At 36.6% G+C, this 17,085-nt stretch overlaps 5 protein-coding genes across 6 annotated transcripts in view; 2 read left to right on the plus strand and 3 right to left on the minus strand.

Annotated features, from left to right (window-relative positions):
* Positions 1–848, plus strand: part of LOC116306157 (ubiquitin conjugation factor E4 B) — a 28,132-nt gene extending 27,284 nt beyond the window's left edge. Inside the window, exon 28 of the mRNA XM_031716205.2 lies at positions 617–848. Coding sequence (XP_031572065.2) covers positions 617–684 — 68 coding nt within the window. The 3' untranslated portion in view covers positions 685–848. The remainder of the gene's footprint in view (positions 1–616) is intronic.
* A 2,029-nt stretch (positions 849–2,877) lies between these two features.
* Positions 2,878–9,205, minus strand: LOC116306154 (beta-1,3-galactosyltransferase 6). Its single transcript, XM_031716202.2, has 2 exons — positions 8,784–9,205; positions 2,878–5,585 (listed from the first exon to the last, which is right to left on the minus strand). The coding sequence occupies exons 1-2, from the start codon at positions 9,141–9,143 to the stop codon at positions 4,812–4,814; spliced, it is 1,134 nt and encodes a 377-aa protein (XP_031572062.1). The 5' UTR covers positions 9,144–9,205; the 3' UTR covers positions 2,878–4,811.
* A 644-nt stretch (positions 9,206–9,849) lies between these two features.
* LOC116306156 (uncharacterized) lies at positions 9,850–10,423 on the plus strand. The gene is made up of 2 exons (XM_031716204.2): positions 9,850–10,084; positions 10,167–10,423. The coding sequence occupies exons 1-2, from the start codon at positions 9,850–9,852 to the stop codon at positions 10,421–10,423; spliced, it is 492 nt and encodes a 163-aa protein (XP_031572064.1).
* Positions 10,327–13,254, minus strand: LOC116306153 (uncharacterized). Of its 2 annotated transcripts, none has more exons than XM_031716201.2 (4): positions 11,690–13,254; positions 11,182–11,294; positions 10,936–11,097; positions 10,327–10,824 (listed from the first exon to the last, which is right to left on the minus strand). In XM_031716201.2, the coding sequence occupies exons 2-4, from the start codon at positions 11,218–11,220 to the stop codon at positions 10,693–10,695; spliced, it is 333 nt and encodes a 110-aa protein (XP_031572061.2). In that variant the 5' UTR covers positions 11,221–11,294; positions 11,690–13,254; the 3' UTR covers positions 10,327–10,692. The 2 variants fall into 2 exon arrangements, with proteins under 2 accessions (XP_031572061.2, XP_031572060.2); XM_031716200.2 differs by having other exon boundaries at positions 11,182–11,300.
* Positions 13,255–13,912: 658 nt separating this feature from the next.
* Positions 13,913–17,043, minus strand: LOC116306160 (tetraspanin-33-like). Its single transcript, XM_089029457.1, has one exon. It carries the CDS (start codon positions 16,807–16,809, stop codon positions 15,934–15,936), a length of 876 nt encoding a protein of 291 aa, XP_088885583.1. The 5' UTR covers positions 16,810–17,043; the 3' UTR covers positions 13,913–15,933.
* Positions 17,044–17,085: the final 42 nt, after the last annotated feature.

Genomic DNA, 17,085 nt, shown 5'->3' on the forward strand with positions numbered 1-17,085 from the left:
TTGTTTCGTTACCAGTCAAGCGAATTCGGGATAGGTCTATTGGAATTTTATTTTCAAGGTATTTTATTTTATAAAAGTACAATTGATTTTACTTTAATAACGTGGGGAGTGATCCTAATGAACGCTTCTTAAAATTGTCTTGAATTCGAGGCCAACATGGAAATAAAAGTAATGTCACAAATTCCATCGAGACAAAGTGTAATTTATATTCTCATGTTGGCTTTGCATTCAAGACAATTTTAAGAAGAGTCAATTCTCCCGCGCAAGAGGCTCACGTATAAAACTCTTAACAAAATGCCATTACATAAAGGTTTAGGCCCCGTCCACACGTATCCGCAAATTTTTGTATCAGCAAAATTTGTTTTTGCGGATACGGGTTGCGTGCACACGTGTCCGTAAATTTTTATGTCCGTATCCGCAAATCTTAAGAAAACGGATACGTGTGGACGGTGAAAACGATTCGAATACGCTGCGTGTGGACGCAAAAATTTTTGTGTCCGCAAAATATAATTTGCGGATACAAAAATTTCCGGGGACGGGGACGGGGACGGGGACGGGGCCTTATACATCTTCTCTGGTACTATTTCCAAGTAACATTTTTTTTCTTATTTTACAGCGAGAGAAATAAAACACCAGATCGAACAATGGATTAGGTCCAAAAAAGAAGAAAAGGCGTCAAAATAAATGACCCTAAGCGTCCCTTTCCTTTCAATCATTATTTGACATATTTTTTTGTTTTTCTCAATAATGACTAATTAATAGAAATATTGCTTCGTTGAAATGACGAGTGTATGAAAGAAATTATAAAATGCAATAAAATGTTGGGTACTTTGTTCCATCGTAAGAAATATCCTGTTCCATTTATTTTGAGTTACATCATAGGAGGAATTCATAAAATGATGATGATTATGATGATGATGATAGCAATATTGACGGTTATTTTCTTATGTTGTTTATTCGTTTGTAACTCAAAGTACTTGATCTGTTAGCGTCTATGGGCCTTGAACATTGTGTGGATAAATCTACGCATATACTTGATGACTACTCGTTCGGATTCCTTACTTACAGCCAAGCCTATGACTGATTACTTGTTTTCGGATCATATCACGGATCTTTGTGACCTTACTTTGGGTAAACCATCTGCCAAAGTTGAACAAATATCATATAGAAAGATCAAAGCAATAGGCCATTTCAAGGATCCCGTTACTCAACCTCAGCCTCGTCAGCGTGTAATTATTCTTTAGAATTTGACTACAGTCCGCAGTAATGAAAGGAATTTAAACAACGAACAATTGAAACACAGGTTGTAGGCAATTTCTAAAGAATATATTACACGCTGACGAGGCTGAGGTTGAGCCGCGGGATCTGTGAAAAGTTCTATTAAGATTGATGATTTCAAACAAGAACTGTCGGTTAACCTCTGAACTTTGTCAAAACAGTCCAGATACACTAAATGAGTCTAGTCAATTGCCACAACAACACTTTGGCTCAAGTGCTTGAAAGACATGCTCCTCTCCGGTCAAAAGTCATTCGATCTCGACCTTTAGTACCTTGGTTTAATGTTGATATCAAAAATGCTCGCCGTGAAAAAAGAAAGGTAGAACGAAAATGGCGACGTTCTGGCAAACATGAAGATATATTGTCCTACAAGACTATCAAGAACAGGACAAATAAATTAATAAATGAAGCTCGACGCCAATTCTACCAGGACGTCAGCCAATGATAACAGTTCAAACCAACAAAAGCTTTTTGCAGCGTTAAATACTTTGATGGATCAAGGTAAAAAAAAAAACGTGCTACCTCCTTGCGACTATGACCTTGAATTGGTTGATAAGATGGGTTCGTTCTTTGTTCAAAAAATTACTGATATACGCAAGAAACTGGACTGCATGGCTCAAGATCTTTCCACTGACCCATTATTAGACTGCACATCAGCTCCCAATTTTAGTAAATTTGCTTCACTTTCAGAACTGGAAGTACGGAAACTTATCGAGAGCAGCGCAAAGAAGAGCTGTTCTTTTGACCCAATGCCAACGTCGCTGGTTGACAATAAATTGCATTGATGTTCTGCTTCCTGTAGTCACAAAAATGATAAATTTATCGCTCGTGGAGGTCGTGTTTGCTGATGTCTGGAAATGTGCACTCGTAAAGCCGTTGCTTAAAAAAGCTAAGCTGGTCTTGATCCTCTTTTTAGTAATTATAGGCCTGTCAGCAATCTGCCATACATATCCAAGCTCACTGAAAAAGCTGTCTATAATCAACTTCATTTACACATGATTGAAAATTGTATTTATCCTGAGATGCAATCATCGTACAGAAAAGGACATTACATCTTCGAGTAGTCAACGACATTTTAATAAAAATGAACTCTCAAGAGGTCACTTTACTTGTAGTGCTAGACCTTTGTGCGGCCTTTGACACTGTCAACCATGACATTTTGATTCAACGTCTTCATGAGGTATCTCTGATCTTGCCTTGCTCTGGTTTAAGTCATATCTAAATATGCTAGGGTACAAAAGGTCTGTATTGATGGAACAATTTCTAAACCATACAATTTAAGCTGTGGAGTTCCACAAGGATCGTGTCTTGGGCCCATTCTCTTTGTTATGTATGCATCAAAGCTCTTTAAGATCATTGAAGATGAGCTTCCGAGTGTTCATTGCTACGGCTGATGACACCCAGCTTTATCTGAGTTTCAAACCTAACAGTACATCTCAGGATGAAGCCTTACGTGTCATGGAGACTTGCATTGAGAAGATTAGACGGTGGATGATACAAGACAGACTCTTAATTAATGATAGTAATCGTAATCGTAATCTTAATCTTAATTTTAATTTTAATTTTAAAATAGTTTGGACAAATTCAAGAGTAAAAACGTATCTTTTTAAAGAAGCATTTAATAAGAAATTATAAAATAATTGGGATACTACGCGCGCTATGATTGGTCGAAAGCCATGTTTGATGAGAGTATCAAAACACGCTATCGTCATTTTTTTAATCTATCGCGCGCGCTCATTGGTCAGTTTGAATAAGACGGCACGTAAGGAGAATTTACTTAGACTTAACTTTTTTCGATCTTTTCGCGCGTTTGTTATTTTATAAAACAAATCAAAAACAGTTTTCTGTGTTTGATACTCTGATCAAAACACTTGGGATGTTAGGAGAACACTCGGGAAGCTGGAAACCACTCAGCTACGCGTCGTAGTTTCCTACGCTCCTCTCGTGTTCTCCCAACATCCCGCGTGTTTTGATCAGAGTATCAAACACGGAAAACTGTTTTTGATCTGTTAATTCAAATTTTTACAATTTAATTGAGTATTATGTATCATTTTGCAATTGATTTTTATTGTAAATAGGCATCTTTTTCTTTTATTTAGATATCGATTATTTAAATTCCTTATTTTAAAGCGTTATTGATCTATCATTGTAAATAGGGCTGATTTTAATTTTAATTCGGATATGTAATAGGACTCCATGCTGTCCAATTAAGAAATAATTGGACGAGGAAAATTGGATGATGATAATGATAATGATGATGATGATGATTATATAGCTTCTCATTAATCCCATGTAGGTAACTGTCCAATTATTTTCTTTCTTAATTGGACAGGTCTTGTTGATATGGGATTAATTAGGCAGCTATGTAATTAATAGGTAATGGGATTTCATGCGTGCTCCCCAATCAAGAAATAATTAGACTCGAAAAATTCCTCTGACTACCAAATTGGACTCGGCCTACGGCCTCATCCAATTTTGGAAGTCCTCGGAATTTTCCTCGTCCAATTATTTCTTAATTGGACAGCATGGAGTCCTATTACATATACTTATTATTAGAGTGACCACAGTAAATCCGTGAAACACTAATTACCAAATAGTACAAAATAGTGCTAGTTAGAAAACAATGGAATTTGCATGAAATTGTGCTATTTAGTATTACTAAAGTTTCACGGGTTTACTGTGGTCACTCTATTATGGCAGTTGTATACGTAAGGATGCCTAGGCATAGATGTGACCGACTAAACGAAACCTATCTAGATATATTTACAATACTGATTAAAACTGTAAATTAAATTCTATGATTATGATTTATGATTAATATAGCGCCCTTTAATATGTGGATATAATCAAAGGCGCTTTACATGGAGTGACAGATTGCTTTATGCAATTTACAAGCATGAGAGATGGTTAGTATGAAGTGTAGGCACTGAGGGTGGTCACTGCCAGGGTTTCTTTTTACGTCCTCAGTGGTTCTTTTATGTCCCCCATTTTTACTGTAGGTTAGGAAGGGCCTACGGTTTAAAGTCCTTGTCCGAGAAGACTTGAAGGTCTAACCATTTGCAGATTTTATTACAAAGACAGCACCTTCTCCTCAGTTATTTTAAGACCCTGAGCGTTGGTCCGGCCGAGGCTTGAACCACGACCTCCCGCACAACAGACCGACGCTCTTACCAACTGAGCTAACCGGGTGGCAGTTCTATTCATTAATAGAATTGTCGCTAACTATTCACTATTGTCCATTATAGATATTTATAAGACTTCAAATATCAAATGATATCTCTAAATTACTATGTTAATTAAAACGAGAAATTATAAACTAAACTAAAATTTATTATTTATTATTTATTAATACAGTTAATAAGTAGTGTTCGGTTGAGATGAACTATTTTATGAGAGTAAAGATGAACTATTTTATGAGAAAAATTATTATCATTATCATCATCATCATCATCATCATCATCATCATCATCATCATCATCATCATCATTATCATCATTATTATTATTATATACCACTTTCATCGATTCTTCAATTCACCGGCGGCGGCGCCACTGGCCTGCTTCTCCACCTTTCCAAGAATCATGGCCTAACAACCAATCGGGTTTCTCGCCACATAATTTGGGTTCAAACCTGTACCTTCCGCCTATTTTATCCCAGGCAAAGCGAGTATTATGAGAACAATAATTGTGAAAGTTCCTTATTTTTGGTACGTCATTCTTTCTACCATCGTTGCTTGCTTTATGATACTCGATCATTTTGTCCTGGTAGGCTCCATGAAGGCCCATATACTTATCACAAATATTTTTGATTCCCGCAAACTGGGCCATCTGCGCAGCCGGCGGATGATGATGAAGGCGTGGATCGTGGAAATATAACTTAGAAGGAATATTGTTCAACCACAAAGCTATTTGCTGGTCCGCATGAGGATGGCAAAACATTTCCGTCTTATTTTGGCCTAAAAACCGATGTATAATGTCTCTGGTGAAGACCATCCACGCTTCATCCGGCCAGACGAGATTTTGCCCGTCGCAATGAAAATTTGCCCACACGAGATTCTCCTTTGGTCGATGTTTTAGTTCATGGATTAATCTGCTTAAACAGATAAAATAATCATCATCTGCTCGAAGGAAGTATTCAAAGTTAAAGTTAGCAGAGGCCCATCTTATTTGATGAAGGAATCGAAGTCCAAATTCTCTTCCACCAGCTAGTGGTTGAAATACCATGTCTCCGTAGCGACGGTTTTCTTCTTGAAGCTGTTTTGAGACATTGCTGCTGACCTTTCCGTCAGTTACGAAAAAACATCTAACCTGTAAAAATATCGTCAAATATTAATAGGGGATAGCGCTAGAATGATTTGATTTAGCCCTTGAAGTAATGATGCCCAGCTAAAAGGATTTCGAATGGAGGGAATGACCGCTCACAAATAGGCTCTTTGCAGTTAACGGTCACGTGTCTGTACTGGTGAGCAAAGTATTGGTTTTTATTTTAAATAGGTGATTCTGTATAGCTACTTGTAAAGAACTGAATAAAACGATGTGCAACTAGTGTGTTATGAAATGCAGTTTTATAACGATCTCTCGCAACAGGTTGTAGAAGGTTTGTTTGCTCACCAGTACATTTCATCCATGGTAAATCAAGATGTTCATTCGTTTGCTCTTAGTGAATCAATCAGCTCGTGATTACTGAGCTGCAAAGGGCCTATTAGGTTTTAATGTGACGCTAAGTGCATAATGCTCAATGTTGTGTAACAGGAGAAAATAACAAGTCTCATTCACCACGTAGCCTCACCGCATTTAAAACCTTCGTTTCTGACATGCTTGCAACACTACATTCGAAACATCGCAAGTTTGCAGTCGATTTGGTTGCCGAAATTATGAGAAATCATACTTAGATTCTTTGAGAAATTAAATCATTTGTACTGCGCGATATCCATAGGAATGGTCTATCGCTCATTACATTTATAATTATACAGCTTCTCATTAATCCCATATAGGTAACTGTCCAATTATTTTCTTAATTGGACAGGTCTTGTTGATATGAGATTAATTAGACAGCTATATAATTAATAGGTAATGGGATTTCATGCTCCCCAATCAAGAAATCCTCTGACTGCCAAATTGGACTCGGCCTACGGCCTCATCCAATTTTGGAAGTCCTCGGAATTTTCCTCGTCCAATTATTTCTTAATATTTTCATTTTCATAGTATCTTATATTTGCATAAATGCAGAAGAAGCGGCCTCTGCTAAAACTGTAGGAGCAAATTGTAGTAAAACTGTAGTTTCAAATGGTGCAAACAACTATATACTTTTGATTTGATAGGTTATCTATTGTTGATTTTGGAGATATATCTATATATTATTTTATAATTGCCCTATTTCACTATGACGTCACTACTTGTTTATGTGGTAGATAGAATCGCCAAATCAAATAGAAAATTCAACAAAATTTGCTCCTAGTGAAACAGTTTAATCTAAAATGGCCTGGTTCTCATATAATACGTGTTAATATGTACTAAAAAATATTCTGAGCGTTTGCTGGCTATTCCACTTCTCTTCGTGGATTGATACGGGTTTTAGAACAATTTTCGGCGAATTTGCGTTGATTTGACCCCGTCCGACGACCATGATCCTTTTCGTTTTAACAATAGATTGTTTTGATGTGACGTCATAGTGAAATAGGGCAATTTGATAACATTGTAACAGAGGTTTCAATATTACTAATATCTGTGTATGAGAATATATATATGAATATATATATTTGTACTGCGGTTGCAATAATGTATCGTACTACCCCAATTATTTTCTAAAATAACATTCATTTGTGCTGCTCACCAGTACACTTTAAAAAATTGTAAAAAAATTGCGAAAAATTCCACTACCTATCCGGTCAAAGGCTTTTTTTGTCGTGCCAAAACAAACCAAAGTCTCTCGGGTAAGGGAAATTTTTCTCGAGCTTGGTATCACGTTCAGCCAATGAGAATGCAGTATGTAACATGACCCCGCTCACGCTTTACAACGGCCGTTTGAACACCATCGATCACACACTGTAGAATAAATCAAATTTTGTGCACAATCCTTTGTTTTACCATTGTTGGCAATGGCTGAGTGAACAGACATAAATTTTTCATTTGACTTGTAGTTCAAAACACTTAAAGCTTTATAAGAGATATTTGAATATTCCTTACAATCCCATAGACAAAGTTTATGTTTACTTATTTTGCAATTTCGGATGAACAGAAATCAAACATTGTGCATGATCAAGACCGGTTCAACATCAAAAGCGAACAAAGACCTATAACAATAGGTTTCCCAACCATTCCCCTGTATTAACTGTGCTTGCACTAAGTCCCTTGAGCAATTGCTCTGTTCATTAGCTACCACTTCCACAATCGTTATCCGAATAAGTTAGCACTATTTTGATAACTAGTATAACGATTAGTGAACCGTTATAAAAGTGAAAGAACTGGACAAACTTATGAAAGACGACAAAAAGATTTCCATGGTGGGCTGCTACATGATTAGTGACGGCTTCTCTCAGAAGATGTGTATTGTAATTCTTTATCCTTAACGATGGCTATAGCACAGCTCAAACTTGTTAAAACTTTGGTACCTGTTTATTAAAATCCTTATCAAATCCCTGGGTTGTACGAAGGGTGAATAGCGCTATCGTAAAAATAAATATTATCCATTGGGAAGGCGCATTTGAAAACGATATGCTGAATTTGCGCCATAGAGATAAATATTATCATTATTATGAATGTGTTGTATAACAACATCGATTAACTTACCCACTGGATAAGGATTTATCTATCGGATAGCGCTATCCACCTTTCGTAAAAAGGCCCTACTGTCTCGACAAATTATAAATATTTGCGCGCAAATGGTAGGTTATACCTGTACTATGGAGGGCAGTCGTCTTCCACCTTGAATCGCAATAAAACGAGCTAATAAAGTCTATGATCACACATTCTTCGAATCGGCTCCCTGTGTAGTCGAAAAAAGATACTTATTTTGGCTCCGGAGTACATATATTATTAGACTTCTTATAAGTTCAAACGTTATTTTCACAATCATCTTGGCTACCGAGCACATGGCGGTGGAATGATTTCGTTGGCAGTGCTTCTTCATCTAACGGGGAAAATACTTTGACGTAGTCAATTCTACTTAAAATCACGCTCTACAACTCAACTATATTTTGTTTATGGTTTTTGGTTTGGTTAGTAACTTAGGGAAACTCTGAAAATCATGTTGTGTTAAACCGTAAAGGCAACAACGAGTCATGAAAACGCCTGGGGGCAAGCGAATTCATGAACCGAACTTTTACATGGAATTGAAGTAAAGTTATGAATTGAAACTTAGCCTGCGGTGTTCAACGTTCTTACAACTTAATTCCATACAACTTAATTCCATACAGGCTTCCTCCTATTGCCTAGTTTTAATTTAGATTGAGAATTATTTCAAACGGGCTCAACTGCGTTAGCCTGAAGTATGCTACGCCTACTTACCTCGCTATCATTATAACAGTGTTTCCAATACGTTTTCCGTATTCGTTCTCTTCGCTGGCTTCTTTCTGGCGCCGTTGAAATTATGACGATCAGAGTAACGTTCCCCGTTATGTTGAGGTTGTTTTTCGTGGCGACTTTTTTAAGTTTGATAGTAATAGAAGAGTTTTTTGGTCCGCTACCAAGTTCGGCATCTGATGCATTGGTTCTTGAAGAAATGAAACCATCACCGAGAGAAGAATTAGAGTGGAAGGCATAGTGTAAGCGCGTTTTAAAGGAATTCTTCTGAACCAACACTAAACAAACTAAACAAATAACGGAAGCAAATACCAAAAGCTTCTTTTGATTCTGTAGACTTAACATCTCGAAGACATGTACAAGTTTATTCTAACAACTGGTCTCTGCCAGATCGTCGTTTATTTCATTCTTACGTAAATCATTCGACCGAAAATATATTCATTATTCATCACTCTTAAGGGACACTTAGGCCCCGTCTACACTACGCCGGATAAATTTAAATCCGAATTTTTATTTATTCGGTTAGGCCTACCGTCCACACTAGTCCGGGCGATTCACCAAAAGCGAATTGGATATCTTGGAAAATATCTTAAGTTTGATTTTTAGAATATTTTCTATTTTTTCCAAAAAATTGAAAATATTCTAAAAATTAAACTTAAGATATTTTCCAAGATATCCAATTAGATCTATATAGGCTATGCAAATATAAAAAGGAATATGGATTTTCAGGACTTTTGAAGTAGTTTCAATAGGACTTCAAAAGGCTTGTTTAAAAAATCCAAGATGGCGGTCTTGTGGTCACGTGACCTGGTTTCCATGGCAACAGATATGCGGTTATTGCTTGCCTTGAAGAATTACTACTACGAGCCAAAATTGGGAAAGATTCATATAAACTGTCAAAGATATGAATAAATAACTGATTTTCCATCATTTCCTCAAAAGAGCCATGCCTTAATGGTGCTGAGGTAAGCCTAACGAGAGTAGCAAGTATAAATATTTATCGAGTATTAATAAATTGTTGCTTTTTTCCTTTTTTCAGGATAAACGAATTATGAGACGCTTTGGTTACAGCTTTCGAGGCTGCCCAGCTCAAAGTCAAAGGTGGTATGGCAATTGGGGTCCACGAATTACAGCGATTCCTGTCATATGCTCAGAAGGGATCATTGAATTGAACATTCGTCGAGGAACTACTGATGAAGAGAGCTTCCTGGCATTTGTAAATGAGAAGCTCATCCCTAATCTACAGCGGTTCGACGGAATTAATTCGCGCTCTGTGGTTGTTATGGGTAATGATTTTTATCACGACTTCATAAGGGCAGACTTTTATTTCATCTTATCATGTTAAGCAAGGTTTTTGTTATCTTACAGATAATGCTGCGATTCATCGCTGCCGTCGCGTTGTTGAAGCTATCAATACCACTGGTGCTCTAATCGTGTTCCTTCCAGCTTATAGTCCAGATTTTAACCCGTGCGAAAACATTTTTTCTCAAGCAAAGAGTTGGATTCGAGCTAATGATGTTGTGTGGCAAGTGTGTCATGATCCAGAGGAAATGGTTTTTGAGGCCTTTATGCAAGTTTCTGATGTAGACATCAGAAACTATTTACGATTTATTGGGTATCTTTAAAATCCATTCTAACTTGGGGTCAGTGTTATCTTGACAATTTTCCCAATATGCTATAGACTACGACACAAGATATCTCAAAGTGTAAAGCCTTTTAATGATGATTTTTTACAACAGGCGATACACTGTAATTAATTTGTAATACTTATATTATGATGGTTGTAGCTTAGCTTGACTTAGCTTGACTACGAGTCAGTCCTTATAATACTATGCGAATAAAAGCACGCAATAAAACAAAACCTTCTGAGTAATAAATTACATCATTGCTCGGTTCAATTAGTTTTTTTGAGGTCCTCCAACATCTTCTTTTTCTGCTCTTGAAACTCCTCGTTGCTAATGACATCGCCATCCCTCAGGTTCTTCAGCTCAACTAGTTGGCCAAGAATTAGTCCTCGTGCTTTGATCTATAATAGTGAAAACAGAGAAAGCCGCGTTTCATTTATCAAAAAATGTAGAACAAGAACTTTTTAAAATGAAGTAACACCAGCAAAAAAGTTTACAAGGGCAGTTCAAACCTGCGCTTCGTTTACTCCCGTGGCATCCATTTCTCGTTTGCTGGGTTGTGCTGAGGTAGAACAGGTGGAAGTCGATGTTGATGACTTAACTACACCTTTAGGCTCTGTCGCAAAAAACGAAACATTTGGTGGCACTGTCTCGTCATCGTGACTTCCATTTACCTGAAAATAAGTATGATAATAATTTACTTAATAAACTCGTAAAATTTGTGTGCAGATAGTGAGTTAAAAATAACATTTTCTTACCAACATTCTTGCCCAACACTTTATTTTAAAATCGGCCATTTTTGAGCCATGTTCGGTTTGGCGTAGTTTTGACAAATAGCTGTTGAAGCGACTATCACCTTCTTTCTTGACTTCTGTTTCTTCAAAATAATAATTCGAGGAATTATAAAAGAATAACGAAGGAATTTTTATCGTTTTTTTAGGGCTTGGGAAAGAAAGAACCCCTACATTCTTCTTCTTTTCCCGTGAGCTGAACTTCAGTACTAATAGTTTTTCGTTGTAGTCATTTTTTGAATTAAAGTAGCGAGCAAGTTCATAATTTATTCGATTTAAAATAGTTTTTAGAGCGCACGTATCAATAAGCCGAAATTTTCACGTGCGCTCAATGCGTAGCCCAATTAATATTTTTACAGACCGTAAATCCTTTTTTAATTTTAGTTCTTTCTTTCTATTAAAAAACAGATAGCTGCAGTGTTGAAAAAAACATAGCTAGTTCCTTTATAGACCTTTTAGTTTGACTGTCACTCACTTGTTTTCTTGTTTCCCGTCGGCCTAAAGTCAAGGCAGATGAGCTCGTCGTCGTCAGCCGACCCTCGTTTTCCTAGAATTGCCTTTCCTTTTGGAGTAGACGAAGGAAAGGGATCCAACCAAAATGTCACGTAGTTCAAACTCTATTTCAAGTATGCCTCTTTCAGGTGTTCGTTTTTACGTATGGAAAGCTTTCTCCCTCTTGGTCCATAATAACCTAGTTCGAAGCCATTCACTTCTTTGGCCGGGCTTATTTCAGCGGCATGTTTCTCTAATAAATATCTTTTAAACATCTCAACATCTTTAAATATTGTCACCTCTCTCAAGGAAAACAAAGAAGACTGGTTTTTGTTTTCCAATTTTAAAACTTTCAGCATAATATTCACACGTGCCGTTCCGGTGTCCATGTTGAATGTTTTGAAAATCCCGCCTCGTGGTAAAGTGGACTTAAAGCACGTGATTCTTAAAGGGTAACCATGAACCTCCGCGCCGCTAGCTTACTGGCTTTCACTCTTCACGGGTGACTAACTTTCTCGAAAAGGGTGTATACAATCTTTTAACTAATAATGATAAGAAAATAAATTATTTTATAAACTGTCGACATATATGGTTCATAAGTTTAGGATTAAATTTTTATAATGAAAGTACGTTACCTCACAATAAACAATATTTTTATGACGTCATCAAAATCAAAATCAAAATAAACAAAAACTAAACAAAACTATCCCCTGGGCTGGCTGGAGGGGCTTGTGTGCATGTGAGTAGTAAGGTCGAAAACTAAAACTAGTGCACAGGAAACGATGTAGTGCATTTCAATTTGATTATTTCACTTCATGGTTTTCATTTTGGGGGACATTAAATAATGGAGGATTTTTTTTCCCCCCGATTATTTATTCACATTTCAGTTTTATCTAATTTGGGCTCTCTGCGTCCATTGTGAGCTCCGCTTTTAGGCAGTGCCTACATTTATATATTAAGCTTCTTTTCAAGATGGCTGCTAGTAAAATATTAGACCTTTTCAATCCTTAAAGATTAACGACATCTTAAATTTTCCAGCACTTTCCTTAAAATTACATTATCGATAGCTTTAACCGCCACCCGGTTAGTTCGGTTAGAACGTCGGTCTGTTGTGGGGAAAGCCTCGGCCGGACCAACACTCAGGGTCTTAAAATAACTGAGGAGAAGATGCTGCCTTTGTAATTATATCTGCAAATGGTTAGACCTTCAAGTCTTTTCGGACAAGGACTTAAAACCGTAGGCCCCGTCTGTCTTCACTATATAACCCTGTATAAGGTGGACGTAAAAGATCCGCTGAAGACGCTGGTGACGACCATCATTAGTGCCCGTGCTAACCGGCTGCCTGTTAGGCATCAAGGCGTCCACCCAGGAGTGGTAAACGCATTAGAACTAGTGGAAAGGGAAAAATATGTGGATGGGCGCCAAACATTTAGAAATAGCAGAGCTAATCGAGCTAAGTAGCAAAGCAAACGAAAATTAAGTTAGGAAAGTTGAAGTACAAAGCAAAATACATGAATACATAACAAGACAAGCTACGAGAAAAAGAAAAAAAAAAAAAAAAACAGAAAGAAAAAGCAGACAAAACAAAAACGAACAACAAAGCATAAGCAAGAGAGAAAATGGAGAAAAATAAATTATAGATGAAGGGGAGTGATTCTCTTTTTATTTGAAATAATAATAGCTAATTATCATATTTTTCCACAAGGACTGAATTAGAAGCTTCTTGGAGGAACGGGACTTGATTTTATAATTTTTCTGGATTGAATTCCAAATTTTAACACATAGGATACGGATATCAAATTTGCCATAATTAGTTCTTATCCTTGGAAGGTAATGCGAATTTTTGTAAGAAAGTCTGGTGTTAGTATACTCATGTATTTCTGTTACGTGACAGGTATCAAGAACTTCTTAAAAAAAGGTGGCAAATTGCCTGAATGAAAATCAAACATAAACAAAGCATTGTTTACAAATATTTGGTCTGGAATCTTTAGAAGCCCCAGTTTGTAAAAAAGTGGACTAGAGTGGGCTCTAAAATCAAGAGGTCATTATTCTAATTGTTGTTTTTTCTTGAGAATAAAAAGACAGTTTTGTAAAAAAGTGGACTTGAGTGGGCTCTAAAATCAGGAGGTCATTATTCTAATTTGATTTAGTTTTTGAGAATAAAAAGTGGTAAATTAGGTCTGGAATTTTTAGAAGCCCCAATTCGTAAAAAAGTGGACTAGAGTGGGCTCTAAAATCAGGAGGTCATTATTCTAATTGTTGTTTTTTCTTGAAAATAAAAAGACAGTTTGTAAAAAAGTGGACAAGAGTGGGCTCTAAAATCAGGAGGTCATTATTCTAATTGTTGTTTTTTCTTGAAAATAAAAAGACAGTTTGTAAAAAAGTGGACTAGAGTGGGCTCTTAAATCAAGAGGTCATTATTCTAATTGTTGTTTTTCTTGAGAATAAAAAGACAGTTTGTAAGAAATTGGACTAGAGTGGGCTCTGAAATCAAGAGGTCATTATTCTAATTGTTGTTTTTCTTGAGAATAAAAAGACAGTTTGTAAGAAATTGGACTAGAGTGTGCTCTGAAATCAAGAGGTCATTATTCTAATTGTTGTTGGTTTTTTTTTTTTTGAGAATAAAAAGTGGTAAATTAGGTCTGGAATTTTTGAAAGCCACAGTTTGTAATATAGTGGACTGGAGTGTGCTCCAAAATTGGGAGTATTGTGAATATTGTCAGAAGGGTGATTTAAGTGTGCAGTGGTGGTCAAGGCAGTATATAAACTTTCGAGTTAGCTATCACTTATTTTTATGAAGAATATACACCGAATCGAAATATGGCGACCAATTTGAATAACTATCGTTCTGCACTGACTAGCGACTGACTAGCCTCGCGATCACGTGCAAACATAAAAGCTTTTTCATATGTATGAGAGGCTAGTTACTCAAATTGGTCGCCATATTTCGATTCAGTGTATACAATTATAATGGCAATTTACCAAAATATAATGATGTGTATGAGTTACTTGAGTTTGTATCATAAGATGCAAATTATAATAATGAGTTTATAGCAATAACCTATTCTTCTAATGAGTAGCAAAGAAGAAATAAGAAGGCTTATTATTCTAACAAAATTTACAGACTGCTTACGAGTATTTTTAACTATTACAATGCAATGATCCCAAAAGCACAGGAAAACAAAAAAAAAAAAAAACAACAACAAAAAAACAAAACAAAACAAAATAAAACAAAACAAAACAAAACACGAAACAAAACAAAGCAAAACAAAAGAAAAAAGAAAAAAGGGAAAAAAGCAACTCTACTTATATGTGATGCCTAATTCAGGGATTGAGTCCAGGGGAGGATTCGAGGCTCAATCCCAAAGGCCTTTGCAAGCTTTTTATCGTTTTTTTTTTTTTTTTTGTTCGCGGCCATGTTGGTGCCATTTAATAAAAGATTTCTCATTGGCATCCATCGTTAGCGGCACCACAATGGCCGCCATTTTTTAGTCTTTTGGCTCTCTTAACTTGGGAATGCTTGGAACCCATCAATACTGAACCTAAAAGTACTCCAAATTGCTAAAGTATTTTGGCAAGTATCTCCAAATTTCTTGAAGAATTTAGAAAATATTTAACGCTACAAGGTATACATACACTCTACTTAAGCAAAACTATTTTTTGTCGGCTTCGAAAATATTTATTCATTCTCTACTTTCATATCCCCATAATGCCTTGCATCTTTGGGGGGTAACCAATAAAAAAAACTGTCCCAAATTGAAAAATTTCTTAATTGAATTTATACTATACCTGGTTTTATCTGTACAATACTGATTATCAGTTTATTCCAAGTTATTTTTGCGTGTACAGATCATCAAGAGTTTTGTTCTTACAGAAAATGTATTGACTTACGAAAAAATGTTTAAGATTTACCTTAAACGTCTTCAAGCTTCTATCTTTTTCTGTTTTTTACTTCTTTATTTTATTTTTGGATACCAAACACGGTATTGTCAACATTGTCTGATCAGCCTTCAGCAAAATAAGTGGGTTTTTACCCTCTGGTTACCCCCCAAAGACGCAAAGTATTATTGGGATGTGAAAGTAGAGAATAGCGATTTAAATGGAAAATATTCCTCTCATTCGCAATGGATGATGGTATAACCCTGGATTCTCTTCTGGATAGAACCCATGAGTATAGCCAAAGAGGCGGAGAGAGTCAACCACCGACCTTCCTATGTATAATTCTTATCAAGTACGTGGATTGAACCACGAACGATTCTTGTAGTTCTTATTATACTTTTGAACTTCTTTTACCTGGCTTCGAAATGAAAACGCCATGCAAGTAGTCATTAGGATTAGAAATAACAGTGTTCCACACGCGGCCGCAATGATATAACCGTTATCCTGGATCCAAAAAATTCCTTTGTCCAAACAGCCTTCAGTGTTTATGCTTTTCTCTCGATCAACTGCTGATAATTTATCGATATATCCACATTGCCTGTTCGTTTGTAAATCTTTCTTACAACAGGAGAATGGCACACCACATCTTTCAAGTGCTGGGGACGAGCAGTTGAAATACTGGTTGAGTTGCCAGTCTGTATAGTGGCGTGAACCACAGCATTCCATTTCGGTTTGAGTCGTATCGATCAAAAAGTGGAGATCTTGTTTCTTTTCGTCGCGGTAAAATACTATCGCTTTACGAAGCTTGTCATCGATTGCTTCCTCCAATGGCCCTCTAAGTATGTATGCAGTAACACCAACCGTCAGTAGAGCCAAAAGAATGAAAGCCACGCAGCCTCCGTAGAACGCAAGAAGGCAAATATTCTCGCGAAGAGAACCAATGCAACCAAAGAATGTAATGATAAACAATATAGCTCCAAAAACGGCAATGATTATTGCCGGCTGATACAAAATATCGTTAAAGCCGCCGATGATATCTCCTAGTTCTGTCATTAGGTAAGCCCCGATGCATAAGATCAAGGCGCCTATTAGCCAAAACATCACGTTTAGGAAGAATAAGGTGAACTTGATGCATTTGGATGGATTTTCTGGAGGTGGAAGACGACGACTTTGTCGGTGGTGAGATGGACGGATTCGACGAATACTCCTCGCTGCAAAATCCATTTCTCTTTTAAAATTTCAAAAACAGTTTCACACAAATTACGAGAATCTTTCCGAATTTAATAGATTCACTCGCGAGACGACAACCTTTTCGTAGCAAAAAATATTGAATTCCAAAGGAAAATGTCTACGAGGTGTCTTAGTAGCTACGAAGGCTCCAGAAATATTACTTCGTCGTTCGTCAAAAGAAATTAAGAGGTCCAATCGCTTTTTTATCAACAAAAAGTGGCTACGCGCTATTGTTGACACTACAAAATTAATTATTCGCAGTAAATTTGA

The sequence above is a fragment of the Actinia tenebrosa genome, unplaced genomic scaffold (assembly GCF_029948245.1).
Source record: "Actinia tenebrosa isolate PJP-AT-01 unplaced genomic scaffold, QUT_ActTen_1.0 PGA_scaffold14__42_contigs__length_11649687, whole genome shotgun sequence".
Lineage (NCBI taxonomy): Eukaryota > Metazoa > Cnidaria > Anthozoa > Actiniaria > Actiniidae > Actinia > Actinia tenebrosa.